Source organism: Bombina bombina, chromosome 6 (genome assembly GCF_027579735.1).
Source record: "Bombina bombina isolate aBomBom1 chromosome 6, aBomBom1.pri, whole genome shotgun sequence".
In the NCBI taxonomy this organism is placed as follows: domain Eukaryota; kingdom Metazoa; phylum Chordata; class Amphibia; order Anura; family Bombinatoridae; genus Bombina; species Bombina bombina.
The window spans coordinates 533,564,390-533,585,186 of NC_069504.1; the positions used below are offsets into that span (position 1 = coordinate 533,564,390).

Sequence of the window (20,797 nt, forward strand, 5' to 3'; positions counted from 1 at the left end):
AGGAGGATAAATTAATCCGATCCTGGTTACCTTATATTCTGTCGATAGACCAGGAGATCTTAATCAACAGCCTGGCGACAGTGGCTAGATATCCGATAGCAGTAAGCTGGAAAGAATCTCACTTAAAACTATTAAATAACTATTATTATTCTCCAGCGAGACTAGCTAAAAAAAATTCCTGGTAAAACCTTTAAGTGTGAACACTGTTCGTATGTTCAGGCTGATATTCGCCATATGTTATGGACCTGCCCTAAAATTTCTCAATTATGGCAGAAGATTCAATATTGGTATAATAGAGTTTTTGAAAGTACTATTTCCCTTTCTCTGAAAGACATAGTGTTGCTTTTTCCAGATGAGAGAGCCAATCTGACCCTGCACATCCTAAATACTATCATATTAATTGTGAGATATAATATCTTTAAAAAATGGATATCAAAGACACCTCCTTCTCTCTCGTCAGTACTGAGGGACATCCAAGCTCAGATTATTTTTGAATCTTTTCATCTACAGCAGTTATCGGAAAAAAGAATTAGAAAATTCTTGGAAGGCTGGGCTCCGGTTATTAAGTCATATACTTCCTGCCTCCAGAAGCAGATCTTACTGCCCTTTTTGGTCTCGGTAAGCTTTGCTGAGTTTGTTATACCTCAGGTGTTTCCGGATACCTGGTTAAGGAATGGGGGTGATATAGATTAAGAAGGGTGATCAATATGCAATGTTATATTCGATTTTGGTAGGGGGGTCTTTCTTTTCCCCCCCTTTTTTTTTTTTTCTCTTCCTTTGTTTGTTTTTTATTATTCCCTATTATGTTGTTGGATCTTTTTTTTTAGTTTTGGTTTCTTTTTTTTGTTTTTATCTACGTATATGTGGTAAATATTAGCCATTACAATGTTACCGGATATGGGTAAACTTATAAGGACAAAATGTAGTTTGACATTTTTTTTTCTCTGTATGGTTTTTGTTTCTTTTTACCTTTGCTTTTTTGAGAGATATTGTTGGCAAATTTTTTGTTTGTCCTGCGTGACAGTGATTATGTTGAGATTATGTTACTTTGTCTTGTTTGGAATGGCTATACCCAATAAAAAAATATTTAAAAAAAAAATAAAAAATCCCTGCACCATTGATTCAGTATACAAAGCTGTAGAGGTCTCAAAGGGAATCGCGTCCGATGCTGCAGTCATGAGATCTAAAACTTCCATGCACATAGCCACTGAAGGGAATGATTGAGACTGAAGGTTTCGACAAGCTGAAACCAATTTCATTCGTTTCTTGTCTGTTAAGGACAGAGTCATGGACACTGAATCTATCTGGAAACCTAAAAAGTTGACCTTTGTCTGAGGAATCAAGAAACTCTTTGGGTAATTGATCCTCCAACCATGTCTTTGAAGAAACAACACTAGTTGATTTGTGTGAGATTCAGCTAAATGCAAAGACTGAGCTAGAACCAAGATATCGTCCAAATAAGGAAACACTGCACTACCCTGTCCTCTGATTACTGATAGAAGGGCACTGAGAACCTTCAAAAAGATCCTTGGAGCTGTTGCTAGGCCGAATGGAAGAGCGACAAATTGGTAATTCTTGTCTAGAAAAGAGAATCTCAGAAACCGATGGTGGTCTGGTTGAATCGGAATGTGAAGATATGCATCCTGTAAGTTTATCATGGACATATAATGACCTTGCTTAACAAAACGCAAAATAGTCCTTATAGTCACCATCTTGAAAGTTGGGACTCTTACAAAATGATTCAAAAACTTCAGATCAAGAACCGGCCTGAATTAATTTTCTTTCTTTGGGACAATGAATAGATTTGAATAAAACCCCAGACCCTGTTCCTGAAACTGAACTGGTATTATTAGCCCTGAAAGCTCTAGATCTGAAACACACTTCAGAAAAGCCTGAGTCTTCATTGGATTTGCTGGAACGTGAGAGAGAAAGAATCTTCTCACAGGAGGTCTTACTCTGAATCCTATTCGATACCCTTGAGAGACAATACTCTGAATCCACTGATTTTGAACAGAATCTGCCCAAATATCTTGGAATAATTTCAATCTGCCCCCCACCAGCTGAACTGGATCGATGGCCGCACCTTCATGCAGACTTGGGGGCTGGCTTTGGTTTTTTAAAAGGCTTGGATTTATTCCAACTTGAAGAAGGTTTCCAATTGGAACCAGAATCTTTAGGGGAAGGATTGGTTTTCTGTTCCTTGTTCTGTCGAAAAGAAGGAAAACGATTAGAAGCTTTAGATTTACCCTTAGATCTTTTATTCTTAGGCAAAAAAACTCACTTCCCTCAAGTGATAGTTGAAATAATTGAATCCAACTGAGAACCAAATAAATTGTTACCTTGAAAAGAAAGAGATAGTAATCTAGACTTAGATACCATGTCAGCATTCCAAGATTTGAGCCATAAAGCTCTTCTAGCTAAAATAGCTAAAAAAATAGCTCAATTTTGATGATATCAAAAATAGCATCACAGATAAAATGATTAGCGTGTTAAAGCAAACGAACAATGCTAGACAAATCAGGATCTGTTTCCTGTTGCGCTAAGCTATCCAACCAAAAGGTTGATGCAGCCGCAACATCAGCCATAGCAATGGCAGGCCTAAGAAGATAGCCAGAAAATAAATAAGCTTTCCTTAGATAAGATTCAAGTTTCCTATCTAAAGGATCTTTAAAAGAAGTACTGTCTTCCATAGGAATAGTAGTACATTTGGCAAGAATAGAAATAACCCCATCAACTTTGGGGACTTTTTGGCAAAACTCTATTCTAGCCACTGGCAAAGGGTACAACTTTTTAAACCTAGAAGAAGGAATGAAATAAGTACCAGGCTTAATCCATTCCTTAGCCATCACATCAGAAATAGCATCAGGAACTGGAAAAACCGCAGGAGTAACCACAGGAGGTTTATAAACAGAATTTAAACGTTTACTAGTTTTGATATCAAGAGGACTAGTCTCCTCAATATCCAAAGTTACCAACACTTCTTTCAATAATTAACAAATATACTCAATCTTGAAAAGATAAGTAGATTTGTCAGTGTAAATGTCTGAGGTAGGATCTTCTGAATCAGAGAGATCCTCATCAGAGAAGGATATTTCAGTATGTTGTCGGTCATTAGAAATTTCATCAAATTTATGAGGTTTTAAAAGACCTTTTACGTTTATTAGAAGGTGGAATAGCAGACAAAGCCTTTTCTATCGCATAAGCAATATAATTTTTCATATCAACAGGGATATCATGTACATTAGATGTTGAAGGAACAACAGAAACTGTACTAGTACTGATGGAAACATTTTCTGCGTGCAAAAGCTTATCATGGCAACTGTTACATACTACAGCTGGAGATATAATCTCAGCTAACTTACAACAGATACACTTAGCTTTGGTAGAACTGTGATCAGGCAGCAGGGTTCCAACAGTTGCTTTTGAGACAGGATCAGATTGAGACATCTTGCAAAATGTAAAAGAAAAAACAACATTAAAGCAAAATTTACAATTTCCTTATATGGCAGTTTCAGGAATGGGAAAAAATGCAAACAGCATAGCCCTCTGAGCATATAGAAGGCAAGAGGCATATAGGAAGTGGGGTGAAAAATAAACTACATTTTTTGACAGAAAGTATGACTCACGACGCAAAAGAAAGTTGGAAAAAAATGTTGGCGCCAAACAACATCCGGAAATGACGCAACTCGCATCATAACAGACGCAACCTCGTGCAAGGAAAACCTGGCGTCAACTAAGATGCCGGGAATGAATTAAAGACGTACCTTCACGCCAAGAATGACGCAATAAATAACAGCATTTTGCGCCCTCGCAAGCCTAATTTTGCCCGCGAAAGAAAAAACAGTCAATTTGAAAAAAAGGACTATACGCCAGGTAAGAAAAAATAACTTCCTAAACATGCTTCCCAAACTGAAACTGACAGTCTGCAAAAGGAAATATACATAGAACTGACTCATGGCAAATAGAAGTAAAATACATATATTTAAAACTTTAAATTAACATTATACATAAAGCACATTATACATAAAGCACATTATACATAAAGCACCAAACCATACCTGAGAGCAGGGCCGCCATCAGGGGGTGACAGGGGTGACTTCTGAGGCAAGAACTAAAAAAAAAATAAAAAAAATTTTTTTTACATTTTGGCAGCAGAGTGCTAATTGAGCATGGGAATTGTTATTACAAGGAGTAAAGTATTAGTATTTGAGAGGATTTCTGAGTGTGCACTAAACCACTATGCACATAAACATTGTCTGTTCCTTTTTAGGACATTTTGACCTTACTACTGATTATTCACATCTTTCTACAGACTTTGAGACTTACAAGACCTTTCCGAAAGTCACCAATCCACCATTTAACCTTTAAATTATTGTTTAGGCAGTTCAGGGCCCTTCCTTTCAGCCACTGCATGCTGTTGGCATCATTTAGTTGGCATCTTCCTTTGCAAAAAATATAATCAGAACTCCATATTTTGTTTTCTAAATCTCATTTTTTCACAAAACTGTAGTTTGCCTCATTACTTGTCAGGTCAATGTAAACAAGTGCTGAGTGTCTGTGTCTGAGTGTGTTTCTTTGCGTGTCTGCTAGAGTGTCTATATGTGAATCCTTATGTGTGTGTGTGTGTTTCAGTGTATGAGTGTGTCTGTGTGTTTGTATGTTACTATCTTTACAACAATTCCAATTTAAATAGACACTTAAGAATAAAGTGCATATACGTTTTAGTCACTTGGTCAAAAATTGCACATGTCAAAGGAGGGGGGGGGGGCCCTGATCAATGGTTAAGTCAGGGGCCCCAAAATTTCTAGTGACGGCCCTGGCTGAGAGTGTCTCAAATAAGAAAAAACACACTTATATGCTTAAATTAAGCACTTATATATTAACTTATCTGTGCACAAGTGATTATGTATCATATCCATTGTATTATATTTAACTCAAAAATTAAAGAGGTATGAAACCCATTTTTCTTTTCAGATAGAGCCTGCAATTTTAAGCAACTTTCTAATTTACTTCAATTATCAATTTTTCTTCGTTCTCTTGGTATCTTTATTTGAAAAATCAGGAATATAAGATAAGAAGCTGGCCCGTTTTTGGTTCAGCACCCTGGGTAGCATTTTCTGATTGGCGGCTACATTTACCCACCAATCAGCAAGCACTACCCAGGTTCTGAACCAAAAATGGACCGGCTACTAAGCTTACATTCCTGCTTTTCAAATAAAGATACCAAGTGAAAGAAGAAAAATTGATAATACAAGTAAATGAGAAAATATCCCTTTAAATTACCAATTAGAGAAAGTATTCTGTGTCACCTTAAACTGTTGCAGAATCAGTAGCCACAAGGTAGCAATAATTAATTAAATTCTAATAGTAAGACCAGTCTATGCTGATTAAAGCTATACTGCCATCTAGTGACTGAATAAAATAAACACAAGAATATTCACAAATAATATCTATATTTTACACCTAACAGAATACTAATTAGCACAAACAATACATTAATCATTTGCAAAGTCCAATTTGTTAATCTGCTAATCCTCTAACTGTAATAAATAGTATTAAATGAAAACATCATGTGATGATGTTGCTATTGGTGTTATCAAATTCTGACCTAAATAACACAGTTTGTCATCCGTATACTGGTATAGTATTCACATTGAACCACATAATACTGTTGAATATATATCATTATAAGGTGCCAACTACTAAATCCCTACACCTGACTAGTTTTGCCTATTCAGGCTTTTTCAAATATGCACTTTTTGCAATAGAGATTTAGGCTTACAAGGGGTAAAGAGATACTAGGGAGGTGCACGCTTTGCAGCTTCCTGGCTGATCAATAGTGGCCTGCTAATAAAGTACAAGGCTTGAGGCTCCCAAGTGACATTTACCTATGTGTTTAACTCTATAGTAAGGTTGCAATCGTAGTTTTCACTAAATAAGGCCGTCATTTTTGGGTTATACTGTCCCTTTAATATCCCATTAATCTACGAATGTGCCTTGTCAAACATGTAGCATGCATCTCAAGATCCTGCCTATATTGTGTCCTCATCACTTGTGAATTTATTATAGGGACTCTAAAGTCAGTTGTTATTTATACATCAGAAGTTATTCACTACATTGCAAAAGATTAGTATTAAAAAAAATGTATATATTGTAAGAAAAATATTCTTTCGCAGGCACAAGGCACAGCCCTTGAAAAGCCGCTTATATGTAGTTTATTTTATTTCCTTTGCTGTGGCCATTTAGGGACAGATATAAAGAAATCCCTGCACATATTAACCAATTACTGTGCAGCATTACAGGAAAAGCAGACAAAATAAACTATAGTAAATGCATAGCTTTTTTATTCTTTTTCATTCTGCTCAACTAAAGAAAAACATTAATTGCCCCATTTATTAAGCTGAGGTTGTGTCTTCAGGGCCTCAGCGTTTCAGGCTTGTGACTTTTAATAAAAGGAGCTGAACAGCCAGATATAAAGGAAAAAATACAGACTGATAGAAATAATTGTTTTTTGTTGTTATTTTCAAATCAACTACATGACAGAGGATCATGTTAACCACTCATTTTAAAAAAAGTAACTCTGCTTGAGACGTCTCATGTGCTGCATTTTTTGTTTCCTTATTCATTTAAAGTAATGTGTTAAGCAAGGCTGTAGATTCTCTTACAGGTGAGGAGTATCCCTAGGGAATATTCTCTCGCCTACCCAGCTACCCTCAAGAAGTAAAAATGTCATAAGCTCTTGGTTAAGACATAATGACACTTTTAGGTGTGGTAGCTCACGGTGCAAGGCCTGTGAGCATGTTCAAGTTACAAGTAAATTGGTCTCTTATTCTACAGGTAATGAATATACCAACTTACAATGTGTAAATTGTTCCATGAGTTACGTGGTATATCTGGTCTCTTGTACCTGCTGTGAGATGCAATACGTCGGTCTCACCACTAGGGAGGTGAGATCTAGAATCAGGGAATATCTAATTAACATTAGTAAGGGTAGTGAATTTTAAGCTTTGGCTACCCACTTTATGAACAAACATGGTAAAAATGTAGATTCATTTAAGTGGCAGGCAATTGAGAGAGTGCTTAGCCCTAAAAGAGGGGGTGATAAAACTAAACTTCTTTATCGCAGAGAAGCATTCTGGATTTTTAAGCTACAGACATGTTTGCCTAAAGGATTTAATTCAGTGTTTGACCTTATCAATCACTGGGAATGATGTTTTTAGTCCCAATGAGACAGGGTAACATGAATTAAAATGAAGAATTTATAAAAGAGAATTGCTGATTGTTAGTGGAATTTTTGATACGTAGCTAGTTTTGTTACTAGATAGCATAGAAATTATAGACAGTAAGATAGGGGAGGAAAACCTAGTTTTTAAACGTGTGCATATATTAAGGATTTGTGCGTAGTAGCTATAGAAGGTGTTCATTTAGGAATTATGTTACATTTACTTATGGAATAGTTTGACCGTGTATTAGATCTGTAGCATTTAGTTAACGCTGTCACCACTAATATACAGTAGCTAACATGTGTTAATAAGTATGAACACTTAATAATCAATTCGTAATATGTTTAGCGTATATCCTATTAAGATAATGTTTCTGAAGGCAGTGTATACACAGTTTCTTTAATGTATAAAATGGTAGGAGACTCCAAAACGAGCCTTACACCTGTTACAAGGTGTAAAAGCCAGAGGGATACATAATACGACTATCTATGATTACAGGGAAACCCGGAACGCATCAGTAACATCATACGGCCCCTCGGTTGTAGCTTTTTGCTAGCCTTTTAAATGATAGCAGTCTGCACTTCGCTTAGCACTTGCTTACTATTCATGGGGTCTGTTTGGTTGTTGTTTAACATCTAATAAAGAAACCCACCTTTTTTACTGCGTAAGGAGCCGGTCTGGATCATTTGCTTGAAACCCTTATCAACCCATTGCCTTTTCTTACTCAATCATCTGCCTTTATGTAAAGTTAAACTACATCTGCCAGTGGAAGAAGGTCCTGCAATTTAAAATCCCCATGCTGATCTGGCAAAAAGCTATTAAACACACAATGAAAACCATCCATTGTGTTACTCTCTACAAGTGCAACTGCAAACTTTAGGTCAGGTGGCATATGGTCCCTCAAAAGTTGCACAAGATTTTTCCTAAAAAGTCCCAGATGTGTTGGCGAAAACTGTGGACATGTAGGCACAGCCTTGCATAATTGGTGGGAATAGGGTACTAACCTTTACATTTGGTGGGAATGCCTAGTTATTAGACCATTATGGCAACAAGTATTCACAGTTTGCTCTTCCCATAGTGGTAAGCTCATCTTAGACCTCGCTATAGCCTTGTTTCATCATAGGTCGGGAGATTTGGCCCCCTTTAAGAGAATCCTCAATATTGTACTCCTCTCTGCATGTAAACCTGCCTTAGCAAGAGCTTGACTACAAGAGATTACCAAGTCCTTCAAATAATTAAATATGAGTGATAGGGGAATACATATATACCTCACTGTGTAACATATGCCCGGATATGGGTCCCATGGGATGCCTATCTTGCCGTCAACCCATGAGTATAGTTATAGATAATGAGCACTAGACCCTCTGTAGCCCATGACAGGATGCTTCCACTTATTTTATATCTGCTAGCTGGACCTAAGTGAGTGGGGAAGATGGAAAGGGGAGAGAGAGTGTCTTTTTTCCCAACCTATCTTTATTTTTTAAATTAATAGTACTTATCTTCTCATAAGCAAAAACAGCTTTGGTGGAGATTCCCTTCCTGTTTAATTGTGAAGGGGTGTATTTCAATCAGGGGTCAAGTCCTACAAAAAAAAGTGTGGGAACTCACCAAGACTTCTACCACCCCTCAAAATGAATATACATATATATATATATATATATATATATATATATATATATATATATATACACACACTGTATTTATATGTATAATCTATACAATTTTATTAATGGAAGCAAATTAAATCCAATGAAGGGTTGAATGGTTGCCTGAGAATCCTCCTCTGTCACAGAGTCTCACCCACTTAAGGTGCAATAGTCCTATTTCTGCTGAGGGGAGCTAAATAACCCCAGAGCAAGCCACACAAAAATGTAAGCATCATGTGTTAAACACATTGGGGTCAATTTAATAATGTGCGAGCGGACATAATCCGATATAGCAGATCATGTCTGATGCACATCGATAAATGCCGACAGCATACGCTGTCGGCATTTATCATTCCACCAGCAGTTCTTGTGAACTGCTGGTGCAATGCTGGCCCCTGTAGATTTGCGGCCAATCGGCTGCTAGCAGGGGGCATCAATCAGAGCAGGCAAACAGGTTATGGAGCTGCTTCATAACTTCTGTTTCCGACGGAGCTTGATAAATTGATCCCACTGCTGAGTGATCACACAGCAGGACCGCTGACAGGCTTGCATTTAGTGTATTCTAGGAAGTGTTACTGCCCATTACTAGAGGATCTCACTATCCCTCTAACCCCACTGTTTTCTAGCTCCTTCCACCAGCAGCAGTGTTTACTGAAGCATTTTTGTTCTCTGTCCAGAGGGAACTTAGTTCTTCCTGCAAAAATAGTGCAGGAACTCCGTTCCCATGCGTTCTCAGCCGACTTGACCCCTGACTTCAACATTCTAACTAAATAGTATCCTTTTGTGTGCTCCTCTTAAATGTTTAACCTTTTTTGTACTACCTGTTTTATAATGTGTGTATTACTTTTACATTATATCACCTTTGCATACACTATTATATTAAGATGGTTGAAATGACACATATATTTTTTTAATCTACTTTCCCAGTCTGCTGGTTTGTGCTGTACTGTAGGATGAGAAGGTGGTGTAGATGTTGGTATTCCTTCTCTTTGTGGGCTGCATTTTGCTGCTTTTCACCATTTGTTCCTGACTGTTATGCAGTGTAGCTGACAGGCTTAGCGTTTTCCTCTAATTCTCTCTGCGCAGAAAGGCCCAGCAGACTCCATGAAAAAGTAGCCACAGATGCCAACAAAAGTTAAAGAGACAGTCAAGTCAAAATTAAACTTTCATGATTCAGATAGGGAATGTAATTTTAAATGCCTTTCCAATGTACATTTATCATTAAATATGCTTTGTTCTCTTGGTATTCTTTGTTGAAATGAGCTCCTATGCTAATTTCGAAACCGTTGAAGCCGCCTCTTTTCTAAGTGCATTTTGACTGTTTTTCACGGTTAGAGAGGGCTAGTTCATGTGTGTCATATAGATAGCATTGTGCTCACTCTCGTTGAATTATTTATGAGTCAGCACTGATTTGCTAAAATGCAGGTCTGTCAAAAGAACTGAGATTGTCAAGCCCCAAGGCACTGTAAAGTCTGCGCTACAATTACTCTGTGTTGGACACAGACAACACTAGGAGCCGCGCTGTTTGGGCTGATAGGACCGGTGGACATGCTACCCTAAGAAGAGCAGAGGCAGCAGAGGCACAGGGACCACATTAACAAGTCTTCTGCCTCGTGTGGCTGCAGTGTGGTATGTGCTGCTTGTCCTCCTGGTTTTGACTGGCAATTAGCCTGGCTTACTTTACCTGTAACTGCAACCTGTGGACAGATTTATTGACTAAAGACCCTTGGAACTGTATTGTGGTTTGTGAGCGTAGTTTCTCCTACTGTTGCACAGCTTCTCACAGATTTCCTGGTGTTGACCTCTGGTTTCTCTACTGAATACGCTTCTGCTTCACCTGTGTGTGCCTCTAAACCATCTCCTGCCTCATTGGCTCTAGTCATTAAACTAGGTAATAACCTAATCACCTTATACAGATGGACTAAAGGGTTCAGGATCATAGGTCTTATGTATCTATGTGTGTGTATATCTATATAAATAGCTCATAGAAAGGCTGCAGACCCAGATGTATGTCTGATATGGGAACGTTTCTAACAGAGGCTGCATGGTCATTGGTGTGATATTAAATCTTATCTGGGTATGTAGATGACAGCAAGATTAAAGGGGCCTGCGGATCTGAGATCTCCTGTGGTAGATATATGTCTGATAAGAGCTGCAGGGGTTTGATATGGGTACATGGCTGGCATAGGGGCTTCTGGGTTTGAGGTTTTTAAACTAAGGAATGATGAGGGTATGCGGTTGACAAACAAGCTGCAAGGTTATGTGTTTTGAACTAAGGTCTGATGTAAGTATATGTCTGACACAATTGCTTAAACCTATGTTGAATCACAAACCCACCTGCTGCTCGCAGGACACCCTCTAATTTTCAAGTATTTTTATGGATGACAGATGGCAACTTTACTCTCATTCGCAGTTCAGTTTCTCAGGTAGGACAATGTATTTTCAAAAGGTGTATCTATTTGTTTTTGTCTCCTTAGCACCATTTGTGGTTCATACATTGTTTTTTTATTACACCTCAAATTTTAAAAAAATTGGGGCATTATACCGCTAGCCACAAAGTACATAGAATAAATGCTACTAGTCAGTGTAAACTAATAAGCAATGAATTTGAACTATTAGGCATAACTTTGGTAATAGACTAAAGTTCCAGTTGCTTCAACAGGCATTTTCTTCTTCCTAATTTATATAGCTATGTGAATAAAACTGAGGTTTTGTTAACTAAAACTGGTTAAAAAAAAAGTTCTTTTTTATTTTGTTGTTTTCAAATTCATATGATTTTATGTAAGCACTTCTTGTATTTATTTTGTTAGAGCAGAAAAAATTCTCCTAATTCCTAAATATGTAGGGCACTTGTCAGCAGTTTTTGATCACATGGACAAAAACATAAATGGAATAATAAATACAAAGGAATATGCAATGTCTGTGGGCCATTTACATCATTTATACTTTTAATTTACATAGGAACATAAACAAATTAGTAGTAGTTACTGAAATATGCATTTTTATTTTGTACAGCCTGAATATTTATGCGTAATGTATGGATACAATTTCATAGTGTTTATTTTATTTTTGTAGGATACAACAGACTATGTGGCATATGTTGCAAAGGATCCAGTTAACCAAAGAGGTAGGGCAAAGCAATGCATATTTTCATGAATCTGTAGTAACATTTTACAAATTACAAACATAATCTTAAAACAGTTAATCATGATTAAAGGTACAACTTTGTTAAAAAAAAAAAATGTTTGTTAATGCCTTTGATTTCACAAATATTTTATTTTACTTGTGCTGACATGGGCAGTGTTTGTAGTAGAATTTCATGAGCCAACCACAGAACTGTGTAATGCATGTGGGAAAATGAACATGCCAGGAAATCATCACAGAACATAAGTCATGGACATCTCACACATGTTCTTGCACGTTAGATGATCTGATTTCTTCTTGGAGATTTAAATAGAGAGAAAAGTCAAAGTTAAACTTAAATGATTTGACTAGAGCATGAAATTGTAAACAATTTTCCTATTTACTTCTCTTACGAATTTTGTTTAGATCTCTTGGTATTCTTTGTTAAAAAATAACCCTGGGTGAGTTTGGGAGAGTGCATGTGTCTTTAGCAATCTGGAAGCAGTGCTTGCAACAATATTTATTGCAATGTCATGCATAGTTGCAAACATTACTGCCATAGACTGCTATAGACATGTGCACGCTTCTGAGCTCCTATCAGACTACCTAGGTTGATTCTTCAACAAAGAATACGAAGAAAACAAATCAAATTTGATAATAGAATAAATTGGAAAGCTGTTAAAAACGGCATGCTCTATCTAAGGAATGAAAGTTCACTTTACCTTTCTTTTCCAATGACCATCTAGCTTATACGTGTCAGCTTGCGTGGTTGCAGTCTTTATAACCCGTTTACTCGTTTTGATGATCAGACTTATTGCATTACTTTAGATCGTTTCTAATAAATCTTTTTACATTTTTATGAGCACCTTGTTAACTTACTTGTTTTTTTTTTTTACTTTTCGGGATACTGAGGAGTGCAGAGGGCTTTCTGATGCTGCACATTATTATGTTTTATTGTCCTTTAAGTATTCTATACTTAACATATGTAGATCTAAGCATGGTAAGAATATGTACTGTACCTCATTGACATGGGTCTGAGAGGCCAAAACGTACATCCAGGGTGTGTTGTTCCCCTTGTTCAGAGGAGAATCACTGGTGTTTCAGGGCTGGAATGTCTTTTAGGGCAGGATCACACTCATGTACTGCAGAATATTTCTCCTCTGTGAAAGATATAGGCCTAGTTGTGAACTGTGCAAACTGGTGTTAACAAGTATCTCTATTAAAGTCTATGGAGATGTTTTATGTTAGCACCAGTTTACAGGAATAAAAACTAGGCACTAGTGAGCTAAAAGAGGCTGCACCCTGAGTGGCAACTACTGAACAGGCACCAAATGTCCAGCTTTTGTTCAATCTCAGCTGAGTACTTCTCTCCATTTTCTTTAACGGGACACAATACCCAAATGCTGAAGCACATGAAAGTGGTGCAGTATAGCTGTAAAAAGCTGGCTAGAAAATATCACATGAACATCTCTATGTAAAAAAGGAAGATAGTTTACCTCAACTTTCCTAAGTATTTACACCCCAGTGAAATCTCATGAGATCACAGCAAAGGCAAAGCATTACCTCAGCATTGCTGATGCTGATTGGCTATTGTTTTTTTTTTTTTTTCAACTTGCAGCTGGACAAAAGCTGAAGTATAACTGTTTACACAGCACTTACTCTGGTGAGCTGAAGACATTTTGAGGTAAAATATCTTCTTTTTTTACATAGGGATGCTCAGGTGATATTTTCTTGTCAGCTTTTTAACGCTATGCTGCATCTTTTTTTCAAGTGTGATGTCCCTTTAAGTATGTCCCATAATAAGGTTTCCAGCTTTTGCTATGTGTAATGTATTTATGTTCTTGTTGTGCACACCTTACATTTTTTTTCTGTTTTAATTTTTTCCTTAATATCTTCTGCCCTGTGTTTTCATATACTACATTCCATGCATATTGCCACCAATTGCACCATAATATTTTCCTTTCTGGCTTTCTGCCTCAGTTTTTTTTTATTAGTTTCCGCAATGTATTTTTCCTTTCCCCATTATCCTTCCCTACAGCCATAATAATTTACTAATAAAACTGCAATGAAATGTTGCTATTTGCACTTAAAATCATGTTTAGTATGTAAGATCTTATTTTTTTTTACTTTGACAGTTAGTTTTTTGTTTTCTTTCTTGTTTTCTTTTGTCAGCTTAGTCAGCCAAGTCATTAGCCCTTATCTGTGACATTTTATATGGCAGCATTTTTTTTATTATTATTATTTTTTAAATTAGCAATTTTTAACTGTTATTCTGCAACTGTTAAAGGGACATAACAGTCAAAATGTAAATGTTAATAAGAGCATTATACTTTTTAATAGAAGCATGTTTTGAATTTACTTTCTATAGAGGTATATATTATTATTTCAATGTATATCATTTTACCAATCCTCTAATTTAAAATAAATTAAGGGGACATGAATCCACAATTGTTTCTTTTATGATTCATATAGAACATACATTTTTAAACAACTTTCCAATTTACTTCTATTATCAATTTTGCTTCATTCTCTTGGTATCCTTTATTGAAGGAACAGCAATGCACTACTGGGAGCTAGCTGACCACATTGGTAAGCCAATGGCAACAGTTATATATGTGCAGCCACAAATCAACAGCTTGCTCCCAGCTCCTGGGCCTACCTAGATATGCTTTTCAACAAAGGTTACCAAGAGAACTAATAAAGTAAATTGGAAAGTTGCCTAAAATTATATGATCCATCTGAATCATGAAACAAAAACATTGGGTTTCATGTCCCTTTAAACACCCTTTTTAACATATCTGTATTGAAAACATCTTATAAAAATGTTAGCAAATGATAAACACATGGACACGAGACTCTACCCCTTTATCATTCATGTAAATGTGTTTTTATTTTACCTTATAATACTTCACCTATACCCTAATACTCTTGAATATAATTTTAACTTTATAAATAGATGATCAAAAATATATTAATAACTATTGTTTTTAAATGCAGAATTTGGTGTAGTAATTGCTTATTTCCTTCTGATAAACAGAAACACTTTCTTACCATTTAGTTTTTGTTAGATACACATCATGTACTAAATTCTCTTATGCTAAAGTTACCCAGTGTTAGATTTTGTAGTCAAATGCATTTGTTAAAATGGTAAAACACTGCCATCTAATGGTAAAAGTATGCATTTATATTACACCCATCTGTCAAAATATTTTCTGGGAAACTGGCTGTATTTGCTAAGTTATGGAAAGATTAAGTGAATCCTGTGTACAAATAAGTGACATCTTTTTTTAACTTTAAAAAAATCATCTGCAATATGAACTCTGCAAGATTCTGAAACAAATATTAAATTTGTGTTATAATTTGTTGGTGCTTAAAGGGATATGAAAGCAAAAATTAAACGTTCATGATTCAGATAGAGCATGCAATCTTAAAATACTTATTTTACTTCTAATATGAAATTAGTTTTGTTCCCTTTGTATCCTTGATTGAAAAGCATAACCTAGATAGGCTCAGAAGCATCAATGTACTACTTGGAGCTTGCTGGTGATTGGTGGATACATATGCCTCTTGACATTAGCTTGTTAGATGTGTTCAGCTAGCTCCCAGTAGTGAATTGCTGCTCTGGTGTTTACTTTAACTGTGTTTAACCTATTTTGCAGGGGTTAAACACAGTTACTTACAAGCATCAATGCAATAATAAAATAAACTAATACATTGGAGCTTTTTCTTTTTGCATTTTTATGTCCTTTAATCATACACAAAAACACCTTTCATTGTAAAGCCATAACACATCCCTAATGGAAGATGGGAACAAATGGATTGTAGTTGCCAGTAGTCATTTTTCCTAGGGGGAGTAATGGACATCCAATTTAAATGTCTATTATTTGTATAATTCCTTTATTATGTTGGTGTTTTTGGCTGTCCATTTTCTTTTAAAAACAGTGGGCAAGTTAAGTTCCCTGAAGGGGGCTTTCCAATCAGCTTTACCAGTTCACCTATTATCCTAAGCTGCTGATTCACTAAATGAATGAAGAAAGGAGTCAGCTGCATAGAATAAGATGGGGACTGATGAAGCTGATGATGCTGGGGAGATCACTTGGGGGGCATTTCCAACCTCTCCAGCTTGACAAGTCTCTTCAGCTTCACTGGTTTACTCTAGCAGCTGATACATGACAGCCGTATAGAATGACACATGAACTAGTAAACCTAATGAGGACTGTCAAGTTCCAGAGTTGGACAAACCTATTAGTGATTTTAGCTGAATAACCCTCTTTTTATGCTTTAAACATTGTCTTGTGTGAAAAGATCTTAATACTAAATATAATGCGCTAGCTCTGGAAATCTTAAACCCACAGAAACGCAAAGATCTTAGAACATTTACTTTTAAAAAAAAGAAAATAGTCTTGCAAGTGCCACACTCAAGAGCAGTGCTTCTTAAGTCCAGTCTTCAGAACCCCCAACAGGCCAGATTTTCATGATATCTAGATCACAGGTGAAATAATCAGCTGATCAGTAACCATGGTTATTAAATTTCTCTCACCTATCAGCTGATTATTTCAGCTGTGCTCTAGTTCAGGTATCACAAAACTCTGGACTGTTGGGGGTCCAGAAGACTGGACTTAAGAAGCGCTGCTCTTGAGTTAGGTTTGCCACCTCGGCCATGTTTTCCTGGACACCTATGAGTTACACATGTTGCAGGGTGTTCAGGGAGGAACATGAACAGTGCTGTCCAGAAGCACAATGCATGTGTCCCTCTGCACACCCTGCATGGCCGAGGTGGCAACCCTATCTTGAGTGTGTCACTTGCAAAACTATTTACTTTTCTTTATAAAGTACCTGTTTTAAGAGTTTCTATAGAATGTCTAATTGCTACCACTGATTTACAGTTGTGTTTTTGTCATTACTTCAGCGTGCCATATACTAGAGTGCTCAAACAACACAGCTCAAGAGGTGATAAGTTCTATCGGACAAGCTTTTGAACAGCGATTCAAACAGTACTTGAAAAGTCCATCTTGTTTGATAGATTCCCATGAAAGGTAAGATCAAGTTACGTACCTATTAAAGTTATATATTCACTGTTCAGATTATAATAATTTAATGTATTTTTTTTTTCTTTTTAAAATGGGACAATGAACAAAATATATATAAAGCATCTAACAAAGTATGTCTGAAATTTCACCTTGCACATCGGGGTATCACATATACGGCGCCGGCAGTTCATAAAGTGCCGTAAGTCGGATAAACTAGCGATGTCCAGAAATGTGCGTAACTACACATTTCTGGAGTTGCCAGTGACGTACGGAACTTTAGAAACTGCCGGTGCCTAAGAAAATAAAAAAAAAAATGTCAAATCTCCCATAAAAGTCTAACCCGCCTCCCAAAAATAAACTGACACATAAAACCCCTATATCCGCCATCAAACCCACATCGGAACCAATAATAAAAGTATTAACCCCTAAACCGCCAACACCCACAACACAATTAAAACCCCAATTACCTAAATAAAAAAATACTAAGTTACAAACAATTAAAATAAAAAAGCTAACATTACTTAAAAATAAAAACCCTAAAATTAAATTAATCTAAGATTACAAAAATAGAAAATAAAAAATTCTAACATTACATAAAATAATAAACCAAATTATCAAAAATAAAAAAATTAAACCTAATCCCTATGAAAACAAAAAAGCCCCCCAAAATAAAAACACCCCCTAATCTAATGCTAAACTACAAATAGCCCTTAAAAGGGCCTTTTGTAGGGCATTGCTCTAAGTTAAACAGCTCTTTTACCTTAAAAAATACTAAGTCCCCCCCTCTAACAGTAAAACCCCCGACCCACCAAACCTCTGCAAAATAAAAAAAAACTAACACTAAAAAATCCTAAACTACCCATTGCCCCTAAAGAAGCATTTGTATGGGCATTGCCCTTAAAAGGGCATTCACCTCTTTTTTTATTATTATTATTATACTTTATTTATAAAGCGCCAACAGATTCCGCAGCGCTGCCCATGGGTACAAGGATAAAAGTACAATTTTAGAAACAATACAATAAAAGACAAAATTTTACAGACAAATACAGGGGGTATTGAGGGCCCTATTCCCGTGGGAACTTACAATCTAGATGGGTAGTAGGATGGGAAACAGGAGGTGGGGACTACAAAGGTGAGAATGATATTAGTGAGGAGATAGATGAGGGCAACTGTTATGTAAGTGAAGTTAATTTGTTAATGAGTAGGGTGATAGGCTTCCCTGAACAAAAAGGTCTTTAGGGAACGTTTAATGGAAAAGAGGTTAGGGGAAAGTCTGACAGCTCGAGGAAGTGCGTTCCAGAGTGTTGGTGCCGCACGAGAGAAGTCCTGTAGTCTAGCATGAGAGGAGGTGATGGTAGAGGACGCAAGGAGCAGGTCATTGTTGGATCTTAGAGGGTGGGCTGGAGTATATTTGTTGATGAGTGAGGACAGGTATTTTACTCTGCTGTGAATGAGGAGCCAGTGAAGGGACTAACAGAGAGGTGCAGCAGAAACAGAGCGTCGAGAGAGGTGGAATAGCCTGGCAGAGGCATTTAGGATTGATTGAAGGGGAGAGAGGCGGGAGAGAGGGGGGCCAGTTAGCATGTTATTACAGTAGTCAAGTGAGGAAATTACCAGGGAGTGGATTAGCTGTTTAGTAGTTTCAGCACTCAGAAACGGACACATTTTGGAGATATTGCGTAGGTGGTTGCGGCAGGATGAAGAGAGCAATTGAATGTGGGGAATGAAGGACAGATTTGACTTAAGTGTGACTCCAAGGCAGCGAACTTGGGGTGATGGGGAGATAGTGGTGTCGCCAACAGTGATGGAAAAAATAGTAAACTGGAGTAGAGTTAGAGGAGGGGGGAGATTAGAAGTAGTTTGGTCTTGGACATGTTTATTTTTAGGTGGTGAGAGGCCATCCAGGAGGAAATGCCAGATAAACAGTCGATGATGTGAGAATTGACAGAAGGAAAGAGTGCAGGGGTGGAAAGGTAGATCTGGGTATCATCAGCATAGAGGTGATAGTTGAAGCCATAGCTGTTGATAAGTTTACCCAGTGAAGAAGTGTAAATAGAGAAGAGTAGAGGACCCAGGACAGAGCCTTGAGGTACTCCAACAGACAGAGGCAATAGAGAGGAGTCACCAGCAATAGAGACTAAGAAGCATCTGTTAGAGAGATAATAGTGAATCCAGGAGAGGGCAGTGTCACAGAGCCCAAGAGAGCTGAGAGTCTGTAGGAGAAGGGGATGGCCAACAGTGTCAAAGGCAGCAGAGAGGTCAAGTAAGATCAGTATAGAATCAGTATAGAGTAGTAGCCTTTGTTTTTAGCAGAAAGGAGATTGTTAGTAACCTTGGTGAGGGCAGTCTCAGTTGAGTGTTGAGGACAGAAGCCAGATTGCAGGGGGTCGAGCAATGAGTTGGAGGATAGGAAGTGGGTTAGGCGATCGAAAACTATTTTTTCAAGGATTTTTGAAGGTAACGGGAGCAGTGATATGGGGCGGTAGTTTGCAGGAGAGTTAGGGTCGAGGGAGGGTTTTTTGAGGATGGGGGTGACCGTTGCATATTTGAAAAAGGCATGGAATGAGCCGGTAGAAAGGGATAGGTTGAATATATGAGTAAGAGCCGGAGTGAGGGTGGGAGACAGAGAAGGTATTAGATGTGAAGGAATAGGGTCAAGTGGGCAGGTAGTGAGGTGTGAGGAAGACAATAGGGAAGCCACTTCACTATCAGTAGTTGGGAGGAGGGTGCGAGGAGGGTGCAGACAGCGGCAGAAGGGGTGACTGGGAGCGAAGTTGGGAGATTGCAGGCTTGTGTTGGGATGTTTCTTCGGATGGTAAGAGTTTTATTGAAAAAGTCTGGGGTTGTTGTTTCTCTTGTTCAGAGAAGAATTGCCTGGTATTTCGGTGCTGGACTGTCATTGGGCAGGGTCAGACTGATATGCTACAGGATATTTTTTCTCTGTGAAGGGGCATAGTGTGCTAAAAGAGTATGCACCCTGAGTGGCACCCTAAAATGAACAGGCACGGAAGTTTTTCTAGCTTTTGTTCTGTCTCAGCTGAGTGCATCTCTCTCTCTTTTTATATTTATGCAAATTGCTCTTGGGTCTCCCTAAGAGTAAAAGGGGAAACCAGACGTGGACTCCTTGCACACATGCCCTTAGAGAGATGCGACTGCACCTCACTGACGAGGCCCACAGAAGGCCGAAACGATCGTCTGGGGTTGTTGTTTCTCTTGTTCAGAGAAGAATTGCCTGGTATTTCGGTGCTGGACTGTCATTGGGCAGGGTCAGACTGATATGCTACAGGATATTATTTCTCTGTGAAGGGGCATAGTGTGCTAAAAGAGTATGCACCCTGAGGGGCACCCTAAAATGAACAGGCACAGAAGTTTTTCTAGCTTTTGTTCTGTCTCAGCTGAGTGCATCTCTCTCTCTTTTTATATTTATTGAAAAAGTAGTCAGCCAGGTCTTGAGCACTGAATGCAGATGAGGGGGATGGTGCAGGTGGGTAGAGGAGAGAGTTGAAAATGGAGAAGAGTCTTTTAGGGTTTGAGGAGTAAGTGGATATAAGAGAAGATAAGTAGGTTTGCTTAGCTAAGTAAAGGGCAGAGGTGTAAGAGTAAAAAATGAACTTATAGTGCATGAAATCAGGTTCAGAGTGGGATTTCCTCCAGGCACGTTCAGCAGTGTGGGAACATTTTAGTAGGTAGCGAGTTTGCTGGGAGTGCCATGGCTGGAGCTGATGATGTGGGGCTTTGTGAAGTTGGGGCGGAGCGAGAGTGGGTTATAGCAAGG

The 20,797-nt window shown here is 37.7% G+C and overlaps 1 protein-coding gene across 1 annotated transcript in view; it reads left to right on the forward strand.

Annotated features, from left to right (window-relative positions):
• Positions 1-20,797, forward strand: part of SHC4 (SHC adaptor protein 4) — a 193,038-nt gene that overhangs the window by 137,860 nt on the left and 34,381 nt on the right. The window contains exons 6-7 of the mRNA XM_053719895.1: positions 11,945-11,996; positions 16,902-17,028. Of these exons, the coding sequence (XP_053575870.1) occupies positions 11,945-11,996; positions 16,902-17,028 (179 nt within the window). The remainder of the gene's footprint in view (positions 1-11,944; positions 11,997-16,901; positions 17,029-20,797) is intronic.